Source organism: Camponotus floridanus, unplaced genomic scaffold, assembly GCF_003227725.1.
Source record: "Camponotus floridanus strain SB8 unplaced genomic scaffold, Cflo_v7.5 scaffold17, whole genome shotgun sequence".
NCBI classification, from domain to species: domain Eukaryota; kingdom Metazoa; phylum Arthropoda; class Insecta; order Hymenoptera; family Formicidae; genus Camponotus; species Camponotus floridanus.
This window is the reverse complement of record NW_020229292.1, coordinates 1,469,746-1,488,747: the sequence shown is the minus strand read 5'-3', so window position 1 is coordinate 1,488,747 and position 19,002 is coordinate 1,469,746. Positions and strand designations below refer to the sequence as shown.

General features: G+C 29.9%; 1 protein-coding gene across 4 annotated transcripts in view; it reads right to left on the bottom strand.

Moving 5' to 3' along the window:
* LOC105256068 (TGF-beta receptor type-1) overlaps nucleotides 1-19,002 on the bottom strand; it is a 35,648-nt gene that overhangs the window by 5,156 nt on the left and 11,490 nt on the right. For 2 of the 4 annotated variants that reach the window (XM_011265712.3, XM_011265713.3), the window contains exons 2-3: nucleotides 18,113-18,230; nucleotides 5,693-5,901 (exon numbers count right to left, since the gene is read on the bottom strand). In XM_011265712.3, the coding sequence (XP_011264014.1) occupies nucleotides 5,693-5,901; nucleotides 18,113-18,230 (327 nt within the window). Of the gene's footprint in view, nucleotides 1-5,692; nucleotides 5,902-10,220; nucleotides 10,373-13,824; nucleotides 13,989-18,112; nucleotides 18,231-19,002 lie in introns of all 4 variants that reach the window. The other 2 variants (XM_011265714.3, XM_011265715.3) reach the window with 2 other exon arrangements.

The following is a 19,002-nucleotide window of genomic DNA, read 5'->3' as shown; positions in this document are numbered from 1 at the left end:
TTGCATTGTTGATTCGAAAGCAAGCGCAAGCAAATTTCAGATGCAACAAAATGCTAGCAAAAATGAAGAATATAAAGCAATCTCACAGTGTCAATAGCGGTTAAACAAATACATTTAAGGACTTAATGCAATGGGAACAAAATTTCGAGCGATTTTTATACGGATTATTTCACCAATAATCTCCACCACCTCAATCACCAATAAACAATAATCGATCGTGTGCAAAAACGTACGATTGCGCCTCGATAATTTACTATCATATTAATATATTGTTAATTTCAATTTTATACAGATCTGATAAGGTAAACTAACAATAAATAAGAGTTTTTCTATCGATCTTGAGTCTCATATTTTTATGTACTTTTGACAGATATTAATGGTGCAAATTATAAACACACAAAAACAATCATTCGTCGCGGTTTTTATCTTCATTTATGCTCGACGGACAATGTTTTGTTCATTGAAGCTCTATTCGTAGAATCTCTCATGTTAAATTCGCAGTAATCACTTGTTGTACGTGATACAGCAATTAAATTCACATCGTGATAAATTGAATTATAGATAGTTTTTTTTTCAACGCGTCTTATCGAGACGTCTATAGCACGTTATGCACATAATTGAACTTACCTGAGTGAGTCGTAAAGTTGAAGGCCAAGAACGTATTGCTTCGAAGCATATAAGTAATCGGTAACTTATTGAAAACACACATGAAAATTATGTTAACAACATCCGAAAAGGCCAATCAAATCGTCAAATGATATAAAATCAAAATAACAATTTTTTAAAAATAATTTGTTCATTTCGATTCATATTTATACGATTTTGTAAATTTATAATAATAAATCGCGAGAAATTCGCAGATTCTTGAAAGAATTAATTTATGAATGAGTACGTTTATAATTAGATGTATACGAAATGTTTCATAAGGCGTAAATTCGTATATTTAATGTATTTTTCAAATACAAAATTTGGTGATTTGGTGATTTATACAAGGTCAATAAATATATAACATACATATATAAAATAAGGATATTTAATATAAAAATTTAAAAAAATTATGACAATAATTTGTAAGTAAATTTCCGTCAAAAAAGATTATTTGTAAAAACTACCTGCATCTAAGCTCAATTAAATCATATTAATTATAAAACATTTCGTAAGTGTTAATAATTAAACCCCATATGTGTGAAATATAAATTTTAATAACTTTCCAATATTGTTAAAATTCCCCGCACACAAAGGCTCTTTTTAATTAAAATGATTAATGTAGAAATATCAAATGTAGATATTCTCCGCAGGACATAAGGATTGGAAATGATAAAATTCGAATAAACTAAAACAAATAACTACGGTTCACCGTGGAATCGAACAGACGGAAAATATAATTGGCAGGGTTATCTGTGAAAATATGCAGATAGAGAGAATCACGATATAATTGAATACGGATTCCTATGAAGATTTCAATGCAATGTAACAGGCAACACGGCGAAAAACGATTCATTGATGAGTGATTGCATGTCCAACGATGGTTTTCCCAATAATGCGAGGTAATATCAAATGTGCACCTTGCTGACATTATAAAAAAAAATCCCGTTCATAAAAATACGTCTCTTAAATAATAATTTTTGCAGTCAGTTGTTTCGTTTCATAATGTCTATAAATCCTTATAAAATCAACAGACTCATAAAAGTGCATAATAATTATTAATTAAAAAATATTCTTCATATAAGGTATTTTGAATATTTTAATTTATAGATGACTACTTTTCTTCTTAAAATGTTATTTTTCTAACAAAAATTTGATCTTTTTTCAAGATATAATTGTATAAAAATATATTTTATATTAAAATTTTATATTAATATTTTATATTAAAGATAGCCATGATTATAATTACATATTTATTTCAATAATTTTCTTTTAATAAAAAAAAAATTAAGAAATGTTAAATATTAAAAGAAAAATACGATTATTACATATATTCTATCAAGACTGTATAATGCGTATTAATTATCACTAAATTTGACAGATGCGTTATCATTCTTAAAATGCTTCAAAGCTTTTTTATACTTAATCATTCTTTACTTGAAATCATTATTTAAAAATAAAAATATTAAAAAATAAAATTTCTTAATGATATATTAAGAACATCAAATATAATAATCTAATGAAATCGGTAATACGATATGTTTCAATATTGACAATGTAATAGATTAATGCAAAAATATCTTTTCCGTCGATAAATCCTCGTCGAAGCTGATTAAACCGCCACGTGAACGTCGAATTCCATGAGCGAGCACATAACGCGCGTCTCGTGCCAATATCAAATCGCTGCTCGCCGATAAATGGCTGTACTCGCGGATTTATTGGGGCACGTATAATCGATGAATATCGCTTCCAGTCTATCCCATCATCCCTTCGTTCAAATCGCGTTGCATACGCTTCGTTACCTTGTATTCCCGAGACCGGACTATTCCATTCGCGCTGGCAAATTGCATCCACGTTCGTCCGTTATCCGCCATCAAAATTTGCAGACATGTAGATATGTCAACGAAACGTTCTCCATAAAATTCTATACATTTATATCATACTTCTAATTGTTCGAATTATATATATATCATGCGCGATAACTGATAACTTTGTTGTTTCTCTTTACAATCATGGGTCAATTACGATTTAATTATGATGACTGGTTCTGCCAGGAAGCAATTCTATTTTCAATTGATTTGAATTATTATATAGTATGTAAACATTTCAATATGCTCAATTAGATCTGGCATCGTATTTTATTGAATTTGAATTTGTAATCCAAACTTCAAGTCAACAAATTGGACGACAATCGGAAGGCTTAGATATCGATCTAAAAATTTTATACATAATATCTTATTTTCGTACGCGAGACTTTTCTTGAAACATTTCTAATGAAATATACTATTAAAATTGTTTAACTCTACAATATAAATATTTATATTTATTATTTATACGATTCATATAAATAGATGTTCTAAAAACTATATTTTATATCTATAATTTTTCATATTATTTGATTTTAAAAGAATTTTTAAACATATGCAAAAGTTACAAAGATGTTAATATGACACTGGAAAGCGTTTGTGTTCTAGAATTAGCATATTCTAGTTACATACAGAATGATAACACGGACCGAGAGAGGAATGCCCTCGATTTTTTATCAGATTTTCTCAACGTTGCAAAATGCATCGGTACATGATCCGTTATTATCTTATCTGCACGTAACATATACAGCAAGGGGGTTATCTGCATCCCCTTTTTATTATGAATAGGAGATACACGCGATATATGAGCGCACAATGACATCACATGTATACACACATTTGAAATTAAATAAAAGAAAATAACTTTAAGAATTAAATTTAAAAAATTTACTTTTTCAAAAATGTAAAAATAAATAATAAAAAAATATGTATTTAAATTAATAATTAAAAATTGTATTATTTGATTAAAAAAAAATAATTTTTTAAATAATTTATTCTGTGAAAGGTTTTACTTAGCCAAGATGTTCAATGTAATGAATGTAAAACATTTCAGATTTAATATATAATTTTTTTTAAAGGTAATATGCATGTATATTGCTTAATTCAAATATATCTTGCATTATGTAACGAAACAACATTATTCCGTAGCAGCAATAAAATGTCGAATTCTATTGCAGTAAAAATTCATTTCAAGCGAAAAAACACGATAAATGTGATAGCGATAAAGAAAATTGTCGGTCGATGGCTGCCAGTCCGTTCCTTGTCTTGTCAGCTCGGCACAAGCAAGATAAATGGCACGAAAACGTGAAACGTAGGGAATACAGAGGAGACACAAGTGTGAAAAGTGAGCGCCCAGACAATTCACAAAAGCGTAGAAAATCGATAATCGATATCCCCCGTTTCTCTCATCATCATCGCACGCGTGTCTCACCAAGGTCGCTGTCAGAAAAGTTCTTTTCCCGTTAATCCTCAATCCGAAAAAGCTCTTTAAAACAAAAAAATAATTTGAACAATGACAGATTTACACGTAGGATAAAGAGAGAATATATACGTTTTTTAATTTTTTTTTTTTTAATTATTTAAGATAAATAATTAAGATAAATAATAGATCTTCTTTAATTAAGATAAATAATAGAGAGAAAAATTAGCAAAAAAAAATAAAATAAATCTTAAGAATCTTGCAATAATTATCGTAAAATATTTTTGTGTTAAAAGAAAAACGTTTATAAAAAAATAATAAGAGAGTCAGATATACATCCACTTATATATAAATCTATCATCTGATATTTCAAATGTCATTGAAGTACAATTAGAGTCTCGCAAAAAATTTCTCAGACTGCATTACTTGACTTGATTGAGAATTCAATGCCTTATTCATATTTATACTTCTTCCTCTCTTTCTAGGAATTCGAAGTATTTTCCTCGTTGTATTGAACGCATGAATCGAGAGTTTCAAATATATAAGTTCTTACATAAGTTGTTGATGTAACGCGCGCGTTCAAAAGTTACCAAATCATCATGAGATAAAGAAAAATGGATTTAATATTCAAAAACCTTCAATGTATCGATCGTAAAGAGCTCGATGCCTTAGCAAAATATCGGTAAGTTGAGCTGAATTCAAATTTTTTTTCAAACTTAATAATTTAAACCGTTTTTGCTATTAATAGAAAACGCTATTCAGCCGATAAATTATTTATTCATTTTTTGTCGAACCATTACGCGTAATAGCTGCTGTTAGTTATCTGCGTAAATCACCTCGTTACTACTTAATGACTACAAAAGCTATCGCTCGCATCATATCACGGCTGATGAATAAATAAAGCAAAAGACCATAATATCGATGATTATCCCGATCAATATTATCTAGGATAAAAACGATAAAAACTATTAATATTATAGTATAACTATTTGTTAATATTAATCAAAATATACCGCTCAAACATTTTAATAATTAGAGTAGAAATGTTCGTCAATACACTGAGGGAAAAATTTTTTTAAATCAAATAAATTTGTTTTCTTGAAACTTTTGCTTTAAATGCAAGAAATTGTTTATTTCATTTAAGCAAAAGTATTTAATTTTAATTAAATATGCATGTTATATTAAGTACATTATTTTCATTTATATATTTTTTATATTTAAATACTATTTTCGTAAAATATATATTATAATTTATTAAATTAAATATATTACTTTTTTAAATTAAAACATTTAAAATTTTTGGGAATAAAAAATGCATTTTAATAAATATTTTGTAAAATTAAAATAAAAATATTTAATTAAAAACTATATTTTTTCAAGCATATATATTTTTTTAAACATATGTAAATAAATACTTAACTTAAGCAAACAGACGTTTTGAATCCAAGTAAATACGTGATTAGTATTCACCGAATAAATAGCTTTCTTGAGTTAACTAAAATTTTTTTATTTCAAGATAATTTTTTCCTCAGTGTAGCAACTTATGATATAGGCATATTTTTTTTATTTTTTTAAATTTATTCTTCTTTTTTGAGGTAGACATTAAATTCGACCGTTTTATATGGATTTCTTATTACGGATTCTGTCATTGATTGACGAGTTGATTTTTACGAGGATCTTTCGCGGAAACGAACTTTGCGACCAAAGCAACCTTGGAGGTGAGAAATTTCGCGACTGCCGCTTTAGCTGCGATTTATTGTACCTCCTTTGAGGTGGCTCATGAAGCGAGAATACGGTCGATCTCTGGACTCGTGAGTAGAAAAGAAAGGCCTTAGATCGCGATTGCAGTAGTCGGAATGATCACAACAGGCGATCACGAATTCGGTGCCATCTGGACCGCGCAGCGTACTGTTCGTGGTGCACCAGATCGAGAATGTATTGTCCGGAAAGAAGTTCGTCTTATTGTAACACCTGGGAAAATAATTTACATGACGAGTACTGCCGCGGACCAGACTGCGACATTCACATCGCCGAAAAGCGTTTTCTGCTGTAAAGATGACGTGACATACTCGTACAGGTCCTGGTTTTAGTGGATTATTGAAGATAAGATTCTATAGTGAAACAGTGTTTGATTGTAAGAAATATACACAAGGACACAGAAATGCTAATATGGCAGTCTTATTGGTTGAGTATATTATGTTAAAGTTTAATAAAAGCTAGAAAAGTGATTAGCGAACAGCACCTAGATTGCACCGATTGCTGGTTTAGCTTCTCGATCTTAATTTCATTAGTATCTATATAATAATACTATTGGAAACATTACTTAATGTTATACAGCCTGAAATTAAAGTTACAGATTAAAAGGAAAAATGTTACATAATCCAAGAATTAATTAAAGTAAGGCTATCAATACAATTAAATCTTTAAAAAAGTCTACATATGCCTAAAAAAATTTATAAAAGTACTATGAGATTAACAATAAGAAACTACATTTTCAAAAAATATATATATAATTTAAAAATCTATAATTCTTTATAATAATATATATTTTTTATTAAAATATAAACATTTAAAAAAGCGAAGCGTTTTAAAAATATATCACACTTCCCTAAGTTTTCATAAATTCCTTACACATAAATATACGTAGACTAATGTGGATCATCAAGTGTCTTTAATATACTCTTGGAAAAATTGAAGGAAGTAAATATATAATGTTTCGTGTAAAATGCGCAATTTACAGTATATTAAGATAAATTTAATCTGATAAATTTAAGAATAATTTATCATCGACGTAAAGCAACTGATTAGATTGCTATTTTATCTCTTTCACAACTAATAATTTGTCTTAATATTTCGATAATATATCTTAATTAGTCTGAATAAAATCTATTTTAAAAAAACTAAGAAAAAAATAAAGAATTATAGATATCAAAATTTTATAATTTATTTTATAAAAAATTTGATATTAATTGTAGAAAACTTTATAATATTTTTGTTAAGCATTTCTGTGATAATTTTTAAGGAATTAATTTTGTTAAATAAATTTAAAGAATAAATTATTCTTAAATACACAAATTTCAAATTTGTGAAAAATATGTAAAGTTTGATACAAATTTTACAATACACTTTGTATATTTTTTACAATAGAATAATATTATAACATAGATATAAAAAAATAAATATTTTACTACTTGCAACAAGTAGATTACCTTGATAGCTTTTAAGAGAGAATTCTATATTCTTTAAATTATTTTTAGATTTAAAAAACCTCAATATTGAATAATAAAGATAAGGCACATAAAGTCAGAAGACATGCTGAAAAGAAGATATCAGTTAAGAACATTACTTAATTTTACTTAATTTTGACAATTTCAAGAAAATGCTCACATTATTAATTTTAATTTGTATTGTGAAAGCTGTAAAGAGAATTTGACATGTGATGCGTACTTGTAAAAGATAGATGAACAAGGATAATACATACTAATTAAAAAGCGACTGTCTCAAAGTGAGTTTAATACAATCATAATGCTTTTGCTTAAGAATCTCATGCCAAGTTCCTCGGTGCTTCTCGATATAATAATGGATTGTCAATATATAATACATTCTTGGGGAAGTTAATAAAAAGAACGACAAGTTTTGCAGAGGGTCTGAGAGTATCTACGGGAGGCAGGGAAGATATTTACAAAAGCCACCCTTTCTCGCGGGTCACGCTCTATCAGAGTTACTGCGGGATAGTATTGTCGTTAAAGAGTGCAGAGAAGAGAACATGTGACAACATGCTACCGGTCCTTTCCGAGTTTACTCAGAAGAACTTCCGGCGTATGATGGGCTTGTAAGTAAGAAAATACAGGAGAAGATTGCCTTGAAGCGACTACAAGCTCCGTAGGTGGCAAACATCTCGATCGTTTTCCGAATATTACAATATGAGCAAACGCATATAGTGCGTTCGCATATTACCTTACCTGTCCAAATTCATTAAATTTCGCCGTTCATTTCATCATCAATTTTATTAATCTCGTTATCAATTTAATCTCGAAACTGGAGATTATTTCTCTATATGAATAAATTTGCAATTTGTAAAAATATGTAAAATCAACATCGATAATATCAATAATATGGGCGTCTGCTGCTCGGGAAAGAAACGGAGAAAAATGGAGAAATATAATGGAAACTGATGAAATGCTAAACGATTATTGATCACGCTTATTTATATCATTTTACTGAACGCATAAAACAAGATATAATTTTAATGTAATAAATAACAACGATTCAATTAATAATTCAATCTTTCGTAATGCAATATGACAGTAAATAGACATTTCTATTTATCTAGATGATAAAACGCGAGAGATACGTAACATATTGATTTAATTAAATTATAATGTTCATTAATGTAATGGAAATATGATAATAATAATTTAATTAATATACGAAGAGTATCTCTCGTAAAATAATTTTTACTTCGGTCAATTCTGCATTTTATTTGCTCCAGCGATAACGGCACTGCACAATATTCCACTGCGGTTCAAGAAACCACGATATAAAATAGCCCGGTACGTTGCGCTTTATTAAATGCAATGAACGGCGAACGAGATAGCGCAATACGCATCCGCGAATACGCAAGTAGCGCATCGCGTGTGCACGTCTGCGTGTTGCAGCGTTGCGAAAGCTTTCCATTCTTCACACAATATAATGCACATGACGTTATACGAATATAGAAATCTACACAGTGTCCCAAAATCATCGGATGACATTTTAGGAGGCGAAGACAAACTCGAATACACAAATTAAGAGATTCAAAAATACGCAAATAAATAAGAAAAATGCGTTTTTCTCGATGAGGTATCGAGTAAATTTTATTTTGAAAAAATTTTAATTGGGAAAGCTTTTGATTGCCCAAAAAATATTTGATGTAAAAATTGTGTCCAATAGAAATTCACCCTTTTAAAAAATCAGTAGATAAATATAATCTATTTCTAAAATATCATCGAATGATTTTGATGTATTCTATACATAAATATAAATATATGTACACAAATAACGGTTGCGAGAGCGCGACAGAGAGCGTGTAAGAACAAATTTGAAATAATAGTACGAAACATAGTCATATACATTGCCGGAGACTGTATTTGTGTATTTCTGAGTGTGATATAATGTATTATTCCGATTACAAAGAATAACTCGCACGATTTAACGAACTCCTATACTGATACTTGAATCGTTTCCACTTTATCAAATATTAGGAATGGCCCTGTGCCACACGCGAATTCTTTTGCAAAGCTAATGTTCTTCTTTTGTCTTGTAAATCAAATTAATCGAATTTTTATTATAACAAAAATTTTTCAATTTATTAATATTGATTCGTTTATATGAAAAAAAATATACCGGCCAATCAATCGTTTCTTTTTTGATTATAAAAATTCTTACGTATGAAATATTAGATACACTTTGCAACCAAATTATGAAAAATATTGATTAATATATTTATACGTTCATTTTCTCAACTTTAAGCAATCAAAAAAATATACAGAATATATTTATGAAATTCAATAATTCTAAATTCTTTAAATAAATTTTAAATAATGAGAAGAAACGTAATCAAAATTTATTTCTTTAAATATATATTTATCTTATACATATGGTAATATTAATAAAATATTTTCAAATATATTATTCACATTAATTATATTTAAATAAAATCGATATAGTGGGATTAAATACAGATTGAAATAGTGAGTAGATTCATGAACAATAGCTTAACAATTTCAGTAGTTGATAAATTGGCATTACGAAACTATCGGATGATGGAACTGCCCCTTTAAATAGTTGCGTGGATTAGGTCAAACTGACTTCAAAACTTGGAAACAGTTTCCCCTTACCATATATATTGCTTTTCATTTCTATTCTCGTTAATTTTAATTTATTCTTAGTTCCACACACATTTAGATGTACTCATATAAAATATTAAATCAATAACTGTCAAATAATTAAATATTTTAATTCTTAAATATGTAATTATCCTATATATCGTATTCTCCAGCAATGTACTGCTCCCAATTCAATACTAGTACGGCATGGATTGACAACAAGAAACAATTGTGAATATTCTGAAATAAAGAGGAATAGCGAGAAAATATATTTACAAATCATATTGCAGGGCTAGAGAGTAATAATAAGAGAAGAAGAAAAAAAAAAGACAAGATAGAGAGAGGGTGAGAAAGGAGAGTAGCAGCAAAAGCCCGTGCCACCTGCAGAGTTTTTCGTAACTCCTAGATTTGTTTGGACTATACCTTCTTTGCGGGGGTGCAGCATAGGTTTCAGATCCTGATTGCAAAAATCCTGTTTACAGCACTCGATGACGAAGCTCGTGTTTCGCGAGTCGCTCGTCATGCAGAAGATGAACGGCTCGGGCTGCGACGGCGGCAGGTGTTTAGGCACGCACCTTCAAGCCGATTTTGCACCAGTTTCAAAAAAACGAGACGAGGAAAATACTTGGTACGACGCGTTCGCATCAGGGCACGAGATATCAAGGGGGGCACTTCGTGCGCTTTTCAGGTAAAAATAAAAACGCGAGCGAGAATCCTTTCGTAGCACGACCAAGAGGTTCAAAGACTGTGTCCTGAATCCGCGGTTTATCAATAAATCGCTTCATTCAGTATGATTCAGGTATGTTAAATATTCTATCAATGAAGTAAACTCGTACAAGCATCCTTCAGAGTTTTATATATATAAATAGTTCAGTTCTTTGACAGAATATCCTATTTACGTAATTTTCTATTGATTTTCTGCGTTTCCAGATTTTATATTTTCTCCCGGTATTTCTAACATTTATTGATTTTTTTTTATTCAAGGAATTATTTTATCGTGCTACCAAAAGTCTCGAGAATTTCCCGACATTCAATCAAATTTAATTTTACTTCAATTTGCCTATTACATGATTTGCAATTATTAATCTAATGTCAATTATTATTATTTTCAATATCTTTTATTTCACAAATATCATATTTGAAAGTGATTAATTTTGTTTGTGCTTTGTAATTACATGACAATATATATATATAAATTCTTATAAAGTAAAATTGAAGAGTCTGTATGTGTGATTGAACGAATCAAGTTATGTAAATATATCGGCCATTAACCGATAATGAAGCGTTAACAATGTGCGAATTACGTGTACGCGCCCGTTGAATTATATCGCATCTGATTCACACACGGATGCGAATGCTGTCGGGGGAGTAAGGATCACCGGGCAAAAACTCTAGCACAAAATTGAAAGAGAAAAAAAATTAAAAAAAAAGAAGGGGGGAAAAAACACGAGAGAAATGCGGGAGGAGCAAGAGAGAAATTCGCAAAACCGTGCAACTCAACACACTCTCGTGATACCTGACATGTGGGGGTAGCCAGTGAGATGTAGCGTATCTTCCTGATTCCTGAAATTCTGTTACTTGTGTCGGAATGGCTTCGGAACATACGAGTATGTATAGCGCAGAAACCCCGCGTCGACTCGCGATGCGAGTCTCTCTATCGATCGGGCTTGTTCTACTACAGTAACCCCGACGAACTCGAGAAAAGGACAATCTCGATTCGTCGAGAGAGAATCGCCTGAAACGATCTCCAAAGCAGGCACATCTCGCACATTCTGAACAAACCGAAATCGTCACAGCAAAGAAAATGTGAGTTAGGGACAAACGATGAACACTACGATGCAATGTGTGTTAGTCGGGATCTTTCAAACTCGATTATTCTACGGAAAAGCGCACTATTTCACATAAAATCTCTGATTTTTTTCAAGTCCTTAAGTCCGTAGTTCCAAAACAGAAAAGATTCTTCTCATTTATAATTTATATTCAATCTTCGCTTAATGTTTCCTCACATCTTGCTGATTCAACAAGAAGATATTATAGTATATCCTGATATTATAGTATAATAATATAATCATATAGTCGCATTCAAAGTAAATATAATGTCTAATTATTGTATCTAATTATATCTTATAAATTAAATTTTAATTAAATAAATTTATATCTTATAAATTAAATTAATCATCATGCTTTCGTGTAAGGCTCTTTGCTTTTCGCCAAACTTTCATTTAGTTTGAGAAACATTTTCAAAATATCAATACAATTGATTTATTCATATTTATCAATTAATTAAAGCTACTTTTAAAATTAATTAAAACTACCTTTAAAAATAAATATCAATAGTACTGCTAAATTATAAATATTAAATTTTTTTCAATTTTTTCCCATTAACTTTTTCAGCAAACAGCTCAACTTATTACTTTTTTCACATAAAATCTTAATTATTTAAAAAAACGCGAAATGAGATGCAAGTATCGGAATCTTAATGCTCGGAATAATTCCAGTTTCCTTAAAAATTTTGTCGGATGTATATATGTATAATGTCGTCGTGCGGGAATTTCATTCGCAACGTATGCAAATCGCATTTTGTCGCGACACGCACGTCAAGGTGAGCCACAATACGCGCCGCGATTCGATCATCGTGGATCGCATGCGAACTGCCGGGCACGAAATCTCTTGGACAATCGGTCGTCGCACATATCTTACTGACGCAAGCGCTCGCTGATTTGCGTTTGATCGCGTGATAATTGATTCCGTGGGACGAGCCTCCGTCGAATCGCATTAACGTGTGTGTCAGAAATACGAGAGCACGAAAAACGAAGTCGAAAATTGTTAGCGATACTGTGTTATTAACCGTTCAATAATGTGATTTCAGAGCAAAGATTGAAGTTCGTCAAGTTTATCTTAACACAGGAGATAAGAAATAGAGCGAAATTTTCTATACTCAGATATTTTTTAAACAGATGTAATACGTGTCGTGCCAAAAGATAGATATTAAACAAATGTAAAAAAAGGAAAATTGCATAAATTGTATTTTTATAGTTCTTTGAAATTTATAGAAAGAATTACTTTCGAATTTTGTTTTTAAAGAATACAAAGACAAAATGTAATAAAAGATCCTAATTCAATAACTGATTCAATAAATATATATAATATTATCATTGCAACAATGCGGTAAAAAATATGAAATAATATATTAATTGTTTTAAAATAAAATTTGAATTTTAATTAATGAATTGTTTTAAAATGAAATTTGAATTTTAATTATATCAATTGTCTCAAGATGAAATTTGAATTTTAATATATATAAAATAAAAAGCAAAATTCTTTATAATTACCGTTATTTGAAATTACACGAAAACAATCATGAATATTAAGATTGCAAGAATAATAATCGATGAATTTTTTCGCACGTTTCATAAATAAAAATATAATCGTGTCTAATATTTACGCACGTTCATTTCCGATTAAATGCAATTCACGCGGCAAGAACTCGAATATATTAAAAATTAATTTCGAAGTGAACGTAAGAAAGTCAAAACACAATAACACTTCATCGAAACACAATTCATAACTTCGCGAGGATATCCGTCATTGCGTCTGTTTTCTCAAGTAACTTCGCAAAAATACATATATGTATATATGCATAAATGTGTCTGACGGATGCGTCTGATCGATATAAACGTCCAAGACGTAAAGACACATGTATATATGTGTATCTATGTTTACGTAATGCGCGATATGATGGAAAAATAGCGATTAGATTTTACGCAGAGCATTGCATGTCCCAAATTTAAAAAAAAAACCCCACACACTACACAAAGAGTACAACTCCGCAATTCCGTCCCTTTTTAGGATGACGCTACTCCATCTTATTTTTAAAGTTATTTCAAAAGTCACATGCTTATCCACTCTGTTCTCGTTCGGGGTTAGTTCGTGACAGTATGTTATGTATGTAGGACGGTTACATTGTACACACATTGTATAGGCACAGAAAAAGCCCTCGTCGGCCGCGAGCCTTTGAGAAGAATACCTGAAGACAACTCGGACGTGTCGGGAGATAATAAAACTGGGTATAAATTCTGGTTGCAGAGATCTTTATCGCAGCAGATAGATGCCTGCGAGCGATAGATGCCCGGCTTGGTGTTGCAGAAATGGGGTGCTTCCGGCGGCATCCAGTTACGTCGGTCGAGGCACCTTTCACAACATCACAATTCTAAAGTTTAATCCGGAAGGCTCGCTCGAGCAGCCCAAGTTAAACGCTTTAGATCTCCCTTATCTATCTACGCGACTATATTTTTCTATTACGCCAACATATCTATATCCAATCAATTTGTACAATTAAAATTTTCATCCCCTTTAACTTTTCTCGTAAGAAATCCTGATCAACACGTTTCGCTCTTTTATCCATCTCTTCAAATTAATAATAAATAATTAATACAAATCAATAATAAATAAATAATTGAATTTGATTTAATATTTTACATAATTAAAATTAAAATTATATATATTTATAATTTTAATTAAAATTATGTATATATATATTTTATATAAAATGGTCAAAAGAGTATATTTTGCGCTGCATTTTACGTATCTCTATCTGTAAAAAAAAAGAAATACAAATAGAAAATAAATAACTGCAAGTCCACCTTCGATTCTGATCTACTTTCGCTCGATCGACATTCCATAAAATCTTTCGACGTGTGCGATGTGGATTCACGATTAACGACGTAATACTATCGATAGATTTTGCATTTATGCGCGTATAAAATTGCCTTGTGCTGCTTTCACGTTACACAGTCGGATCGAGTAATCTCGGTCGCGCTATTTTCAATACGATCTCCGACTGAATTATCCGAATTATCCGTCTGGCGCATCAAGCATTTAAGGGGCCGTCCACACGTCTGCGACCTCAGATCGTCGAACTGTCTCGATCGATCTTGTCCGATTTCGAGAGTGAGCCCCGCTTAAATCAGGGTTGTTAAAATATATAAAGCGTTATTAAAGTATAAATGCGAATGAGACTCTTCGAGTTTGTGTAATATGTGTTCATGAAATTAAGAAATATTCAGAGACGGCGCACAGTTTTCGAGACTGATATTATTACAAATATTAATATTCAGCAATCCATTTATCAAAAATACATTGGAAATTGAGAATTTATGTAAGCAGTAATCTCCGCGGTGGTGAGCAAAAATGTTGCTATCTGAGAAAAATGTTGAAAATGTTATAAGACATTTTACAACATTAAGTCATACATCTCAAGAGACATAATAATGCATGATTACTTTGGCAAAAGGAGTTTAATTTTGTAATTTATGCACTTAAAATATTAATTAAATTTTTTATATTGAGTTTTTACAATAGATATAAACTTTTGCATCAGAAAAATGTAATTCACATAAAAATTATTTCGCACACATATAAAAAAATATAGTAACACTAAATAATACAGTGCTTTTAAGTAGACAGTAGAAAATCAATTTTTAATGCTTTAAAGCAAGTAAAAATAAATAATCGAAATATCTCAAATTGTGTAATTTTGTATAAACTAGACAACGATACATATATATATATATATATATATATATATATATATATATATATATAAGTTAATAATATCGACCCAATATTAAAATTATTAAATTAAACTTTTAGTTGCAAAATAATTATCTGATAATATACGAAAAACTCCATAATGTCATGCAATAATATGATTAGGATTATGCATCGACCATTAGACTTTCGTCCTTTGATACGGATGTACTATGGAATATCGTCCATGATAAAGAAAATGTCGAGCTTTACAGAGTCGAAGGTCGAGTTCATAGTGCGTTTGGCACACGCACATTGCTTTATCTCTCCAACTTTTGACCTTTCGTTACGAATGTTTGCAAGTTTTTCAAAGCTATCGCAAAATTTAGATAAAAAAATATACTTATACATTATTTCCAAATTGAAAGGAAAACAATAAAACTTTCATCTTAATATCATATGATGGCATAAATAAAATTTGCAAAATTATAAAATTAACTTGACTCTATCCGGAGCATTTTTGACAGAAGCTTAATAAATGCCCAATTAAATAATTAGCATGTTGTTGGAAAACCTGGATTAGAAGAAATCTGAAATGATGTGGAATCAAGAATGATGAAAAATTATTTAAGAATATTAATTTATAATTTAAAAAAATTTATAATTTATAATTTTAAAAAATTTACAAATCGATACAATAATAGAACGAATTGTACTCTTCATAATCGATCTTACTTAAATAAATCGTTTGAAATCAAAGAAAGCTATATTGTACAACGCTTTTGGAAAACTAGAAATTTAAATTATTCCTTTTTTTTAATTTTTAATTCCTTGCTATCGTTAATTAGGGAATAAATCAAAAGTAAATAAAATTCTATTTTAAATATTATATCTTTTGTGAGCATAGAATATTTCATTTTGTACTAATATGCAAGGATTAAATTGTTTAGACATATTATGGAAAATAATATATAATTAGAATATAATTCAATATAATAATTATAAATTCAAATAGAGGAAATTCCTTGTACATTCTGCATTTTAAACATTTAATATAAAATTGAATAATGCGCTTCTATGTCCAAATAAAAATTCATTCATCCAAGATGTTTATTTTAATTCCATTTATCCGAAATGATCGTCGGAAGTTCATCGTATAAATTTCTTGTCAACAATTTTCTTTCAAGACGATAAGATTTCAAAAAAAAAAAAAAAAAAAAAAAAAACGACAGATTCGAATCACGAAAGTGTCATCTCATTTGCCAGAACTGGACTGAAACTTGTACATGGCTACCCCCACGTTCGCGAGCAAGAAACTTCCTCGATACGTTCGAGATCGATACCGCAGGGGGAGATGAGGGGAGGGAAGGTACCATCGAATTTCGCCCCGAGTTCGCCCTGCGATCGATCGCGACCAGAATTTCCGTACCTGTATAGCAAGTTCGAACTTGAAATCTCGCCAAACATCGCGTTCGGTAACGTTACCAACGCGACGACCAGCCGACAACAATAATTCGTTTCCGCCGAAACGGGTGCTAATCATGGCCCGGGCTAAAGAAAACCGGCTAAACGTTGATTCGTGGAAACTACGAGGGCATCGATCGCGACGTTGAAGCGAAACCACCAAAGGCCATCGTTTGATACGAAGGCAGCACGGTTTTTTCGCGGATAGTGACCTGAGCCAAACGCACGAGGCGCATGTGTGATAAACATTATGTAAGGAAGCTCTAAGTAAATGCGTATTTAGTTCATTAGTGCATAGCCTTCGATTAATCGAATGAAAAAAGATATCTTTAATTTAAAACTTTGATTATAAATTATAAATTGTTGTAAAAAAAATAATAAAAATAATATAATAATAATAAAAATAATAAAAATAATGGAAACTGATAACTTTTTATTAACTATTATAAGAAGATGGAATTCACAAATAAAAAATAAAAAATTTCTAATAGTTTTATATGTGAATTCTCTGAAATAAATTATAAATCTACTTGAGACTTATTAATATAAAATAAATTTAAAAAATGAGAGAAAGAAAAGAAAATATATCATTCTCAATATATAAATTACACTTCAAATGTGCAAATTATTTTGTGTTTTATGTCTATGTTTATACATTAATAAATTAATGAATTTTAAATAAAGAATAAAATCAATCAGAATTAAAAGCAAGATAGCAAATAATAATAATTAAAAAAAAATCTCAAGACAAAAATGCCTACCTGAGAACAAGTTTGTATGTTTTTAATATTGATTACGCAAATAGAGCGTTGCAATACGAGCATGAATTGTTCGTTCACACATGATAAACTCATACTGATAACGTGCGTGAAGTCGATAACGAATCTGGATCTTGTTTTGCTGCAAGCTGCGCTTGCTTAGAAAATCTAACATTAATGTCATTGACCGGTCGCTAACAAGCCAGACACCATAATAATTATCATCTAATTCATTATGAAATATCGATATATGCCTACGTCAAAAAACTTTCTCTCGAGACAAAACTCGATACTCCTAATCAACATAATTATTTTGCAAATTGTGCAATAATCGGACATATATCTTGAATAATATAATACACTGAAAATTAATAAATTAAATAAAGAAATTCAGTGAGAAAAATGAATACAATTTCTCGGAAGAAATACCGATTTCAATAGAATGTTATCCATATAACTGATGGCAAATCCACCGACAATCAAGGAATGAATTAATGTGTAAAAGGGAATCTCGATTTTAAATCGCATATACTTGTCAATAAAATCCACGTGCAAATATATTACCTCCTAGCATACGTGATGACGCCATTTTCCAAGCTTGTACTGGCGAAACAATAGCCATCAGTTTCGCACGTGTAATTGTCGCCTGGGCAAATGTCACAAAAGCACTTGAGTAATACTCCTAAAAGCAAAAGAAAATAATTAATTATACATAATTTAAGTTATTCATATAAATAATATAAAACAGTCGGAATAAATTTTCCATGTTTTTATTAATCTAGAATTAAAGCGTTTCCGGTGAAAATTTTATTTAAGCGCGAATTACAATCGTATTAAAATTATAAATATCGTAAGACAAATATTAAAAAGAAAATTACTACTCTATATCATTCTTCACAATATTATTTTATTCGCATTCTTTCGAATTCTACAAATTAATGTGCGAAGCAATTTTTTCTTAAAATATTATTTATATTATGTAATTGTTTTGGTTATTAATATATGTTTATAAATTAATTAAAATTATATTGTAAAATAATAAATAATTGCATCATTATCCTATACCGTTATTTAGACATTTATTCTAATTATGTGATTATTGTATGATAATATATGTAAAATATAACGTAGAATATATGTATATATGTACGTGCCTGCGCGCGTGTGCATATTTGCGTATGTGTGTGAATATCCACATACAAATGAATATAGATTAATTAATATTTTTTTCATTTTTGTCGCCTTTTTTCACTTTAAATATAACTAACAATAAGTATGAATTATTTGATGATATATCAAATTTCGTAAGTAAAATAAATTTCGTGAAAGGACGCTTATTCTTGCATGTTCTGTCATAGAATAGAAATATGGGAAGAAAGATATTATCGTGAAACGCTATACGGCACTTATCGCAATTGAGAGGTAGGTTATTTTACAATAATATAACATCATCG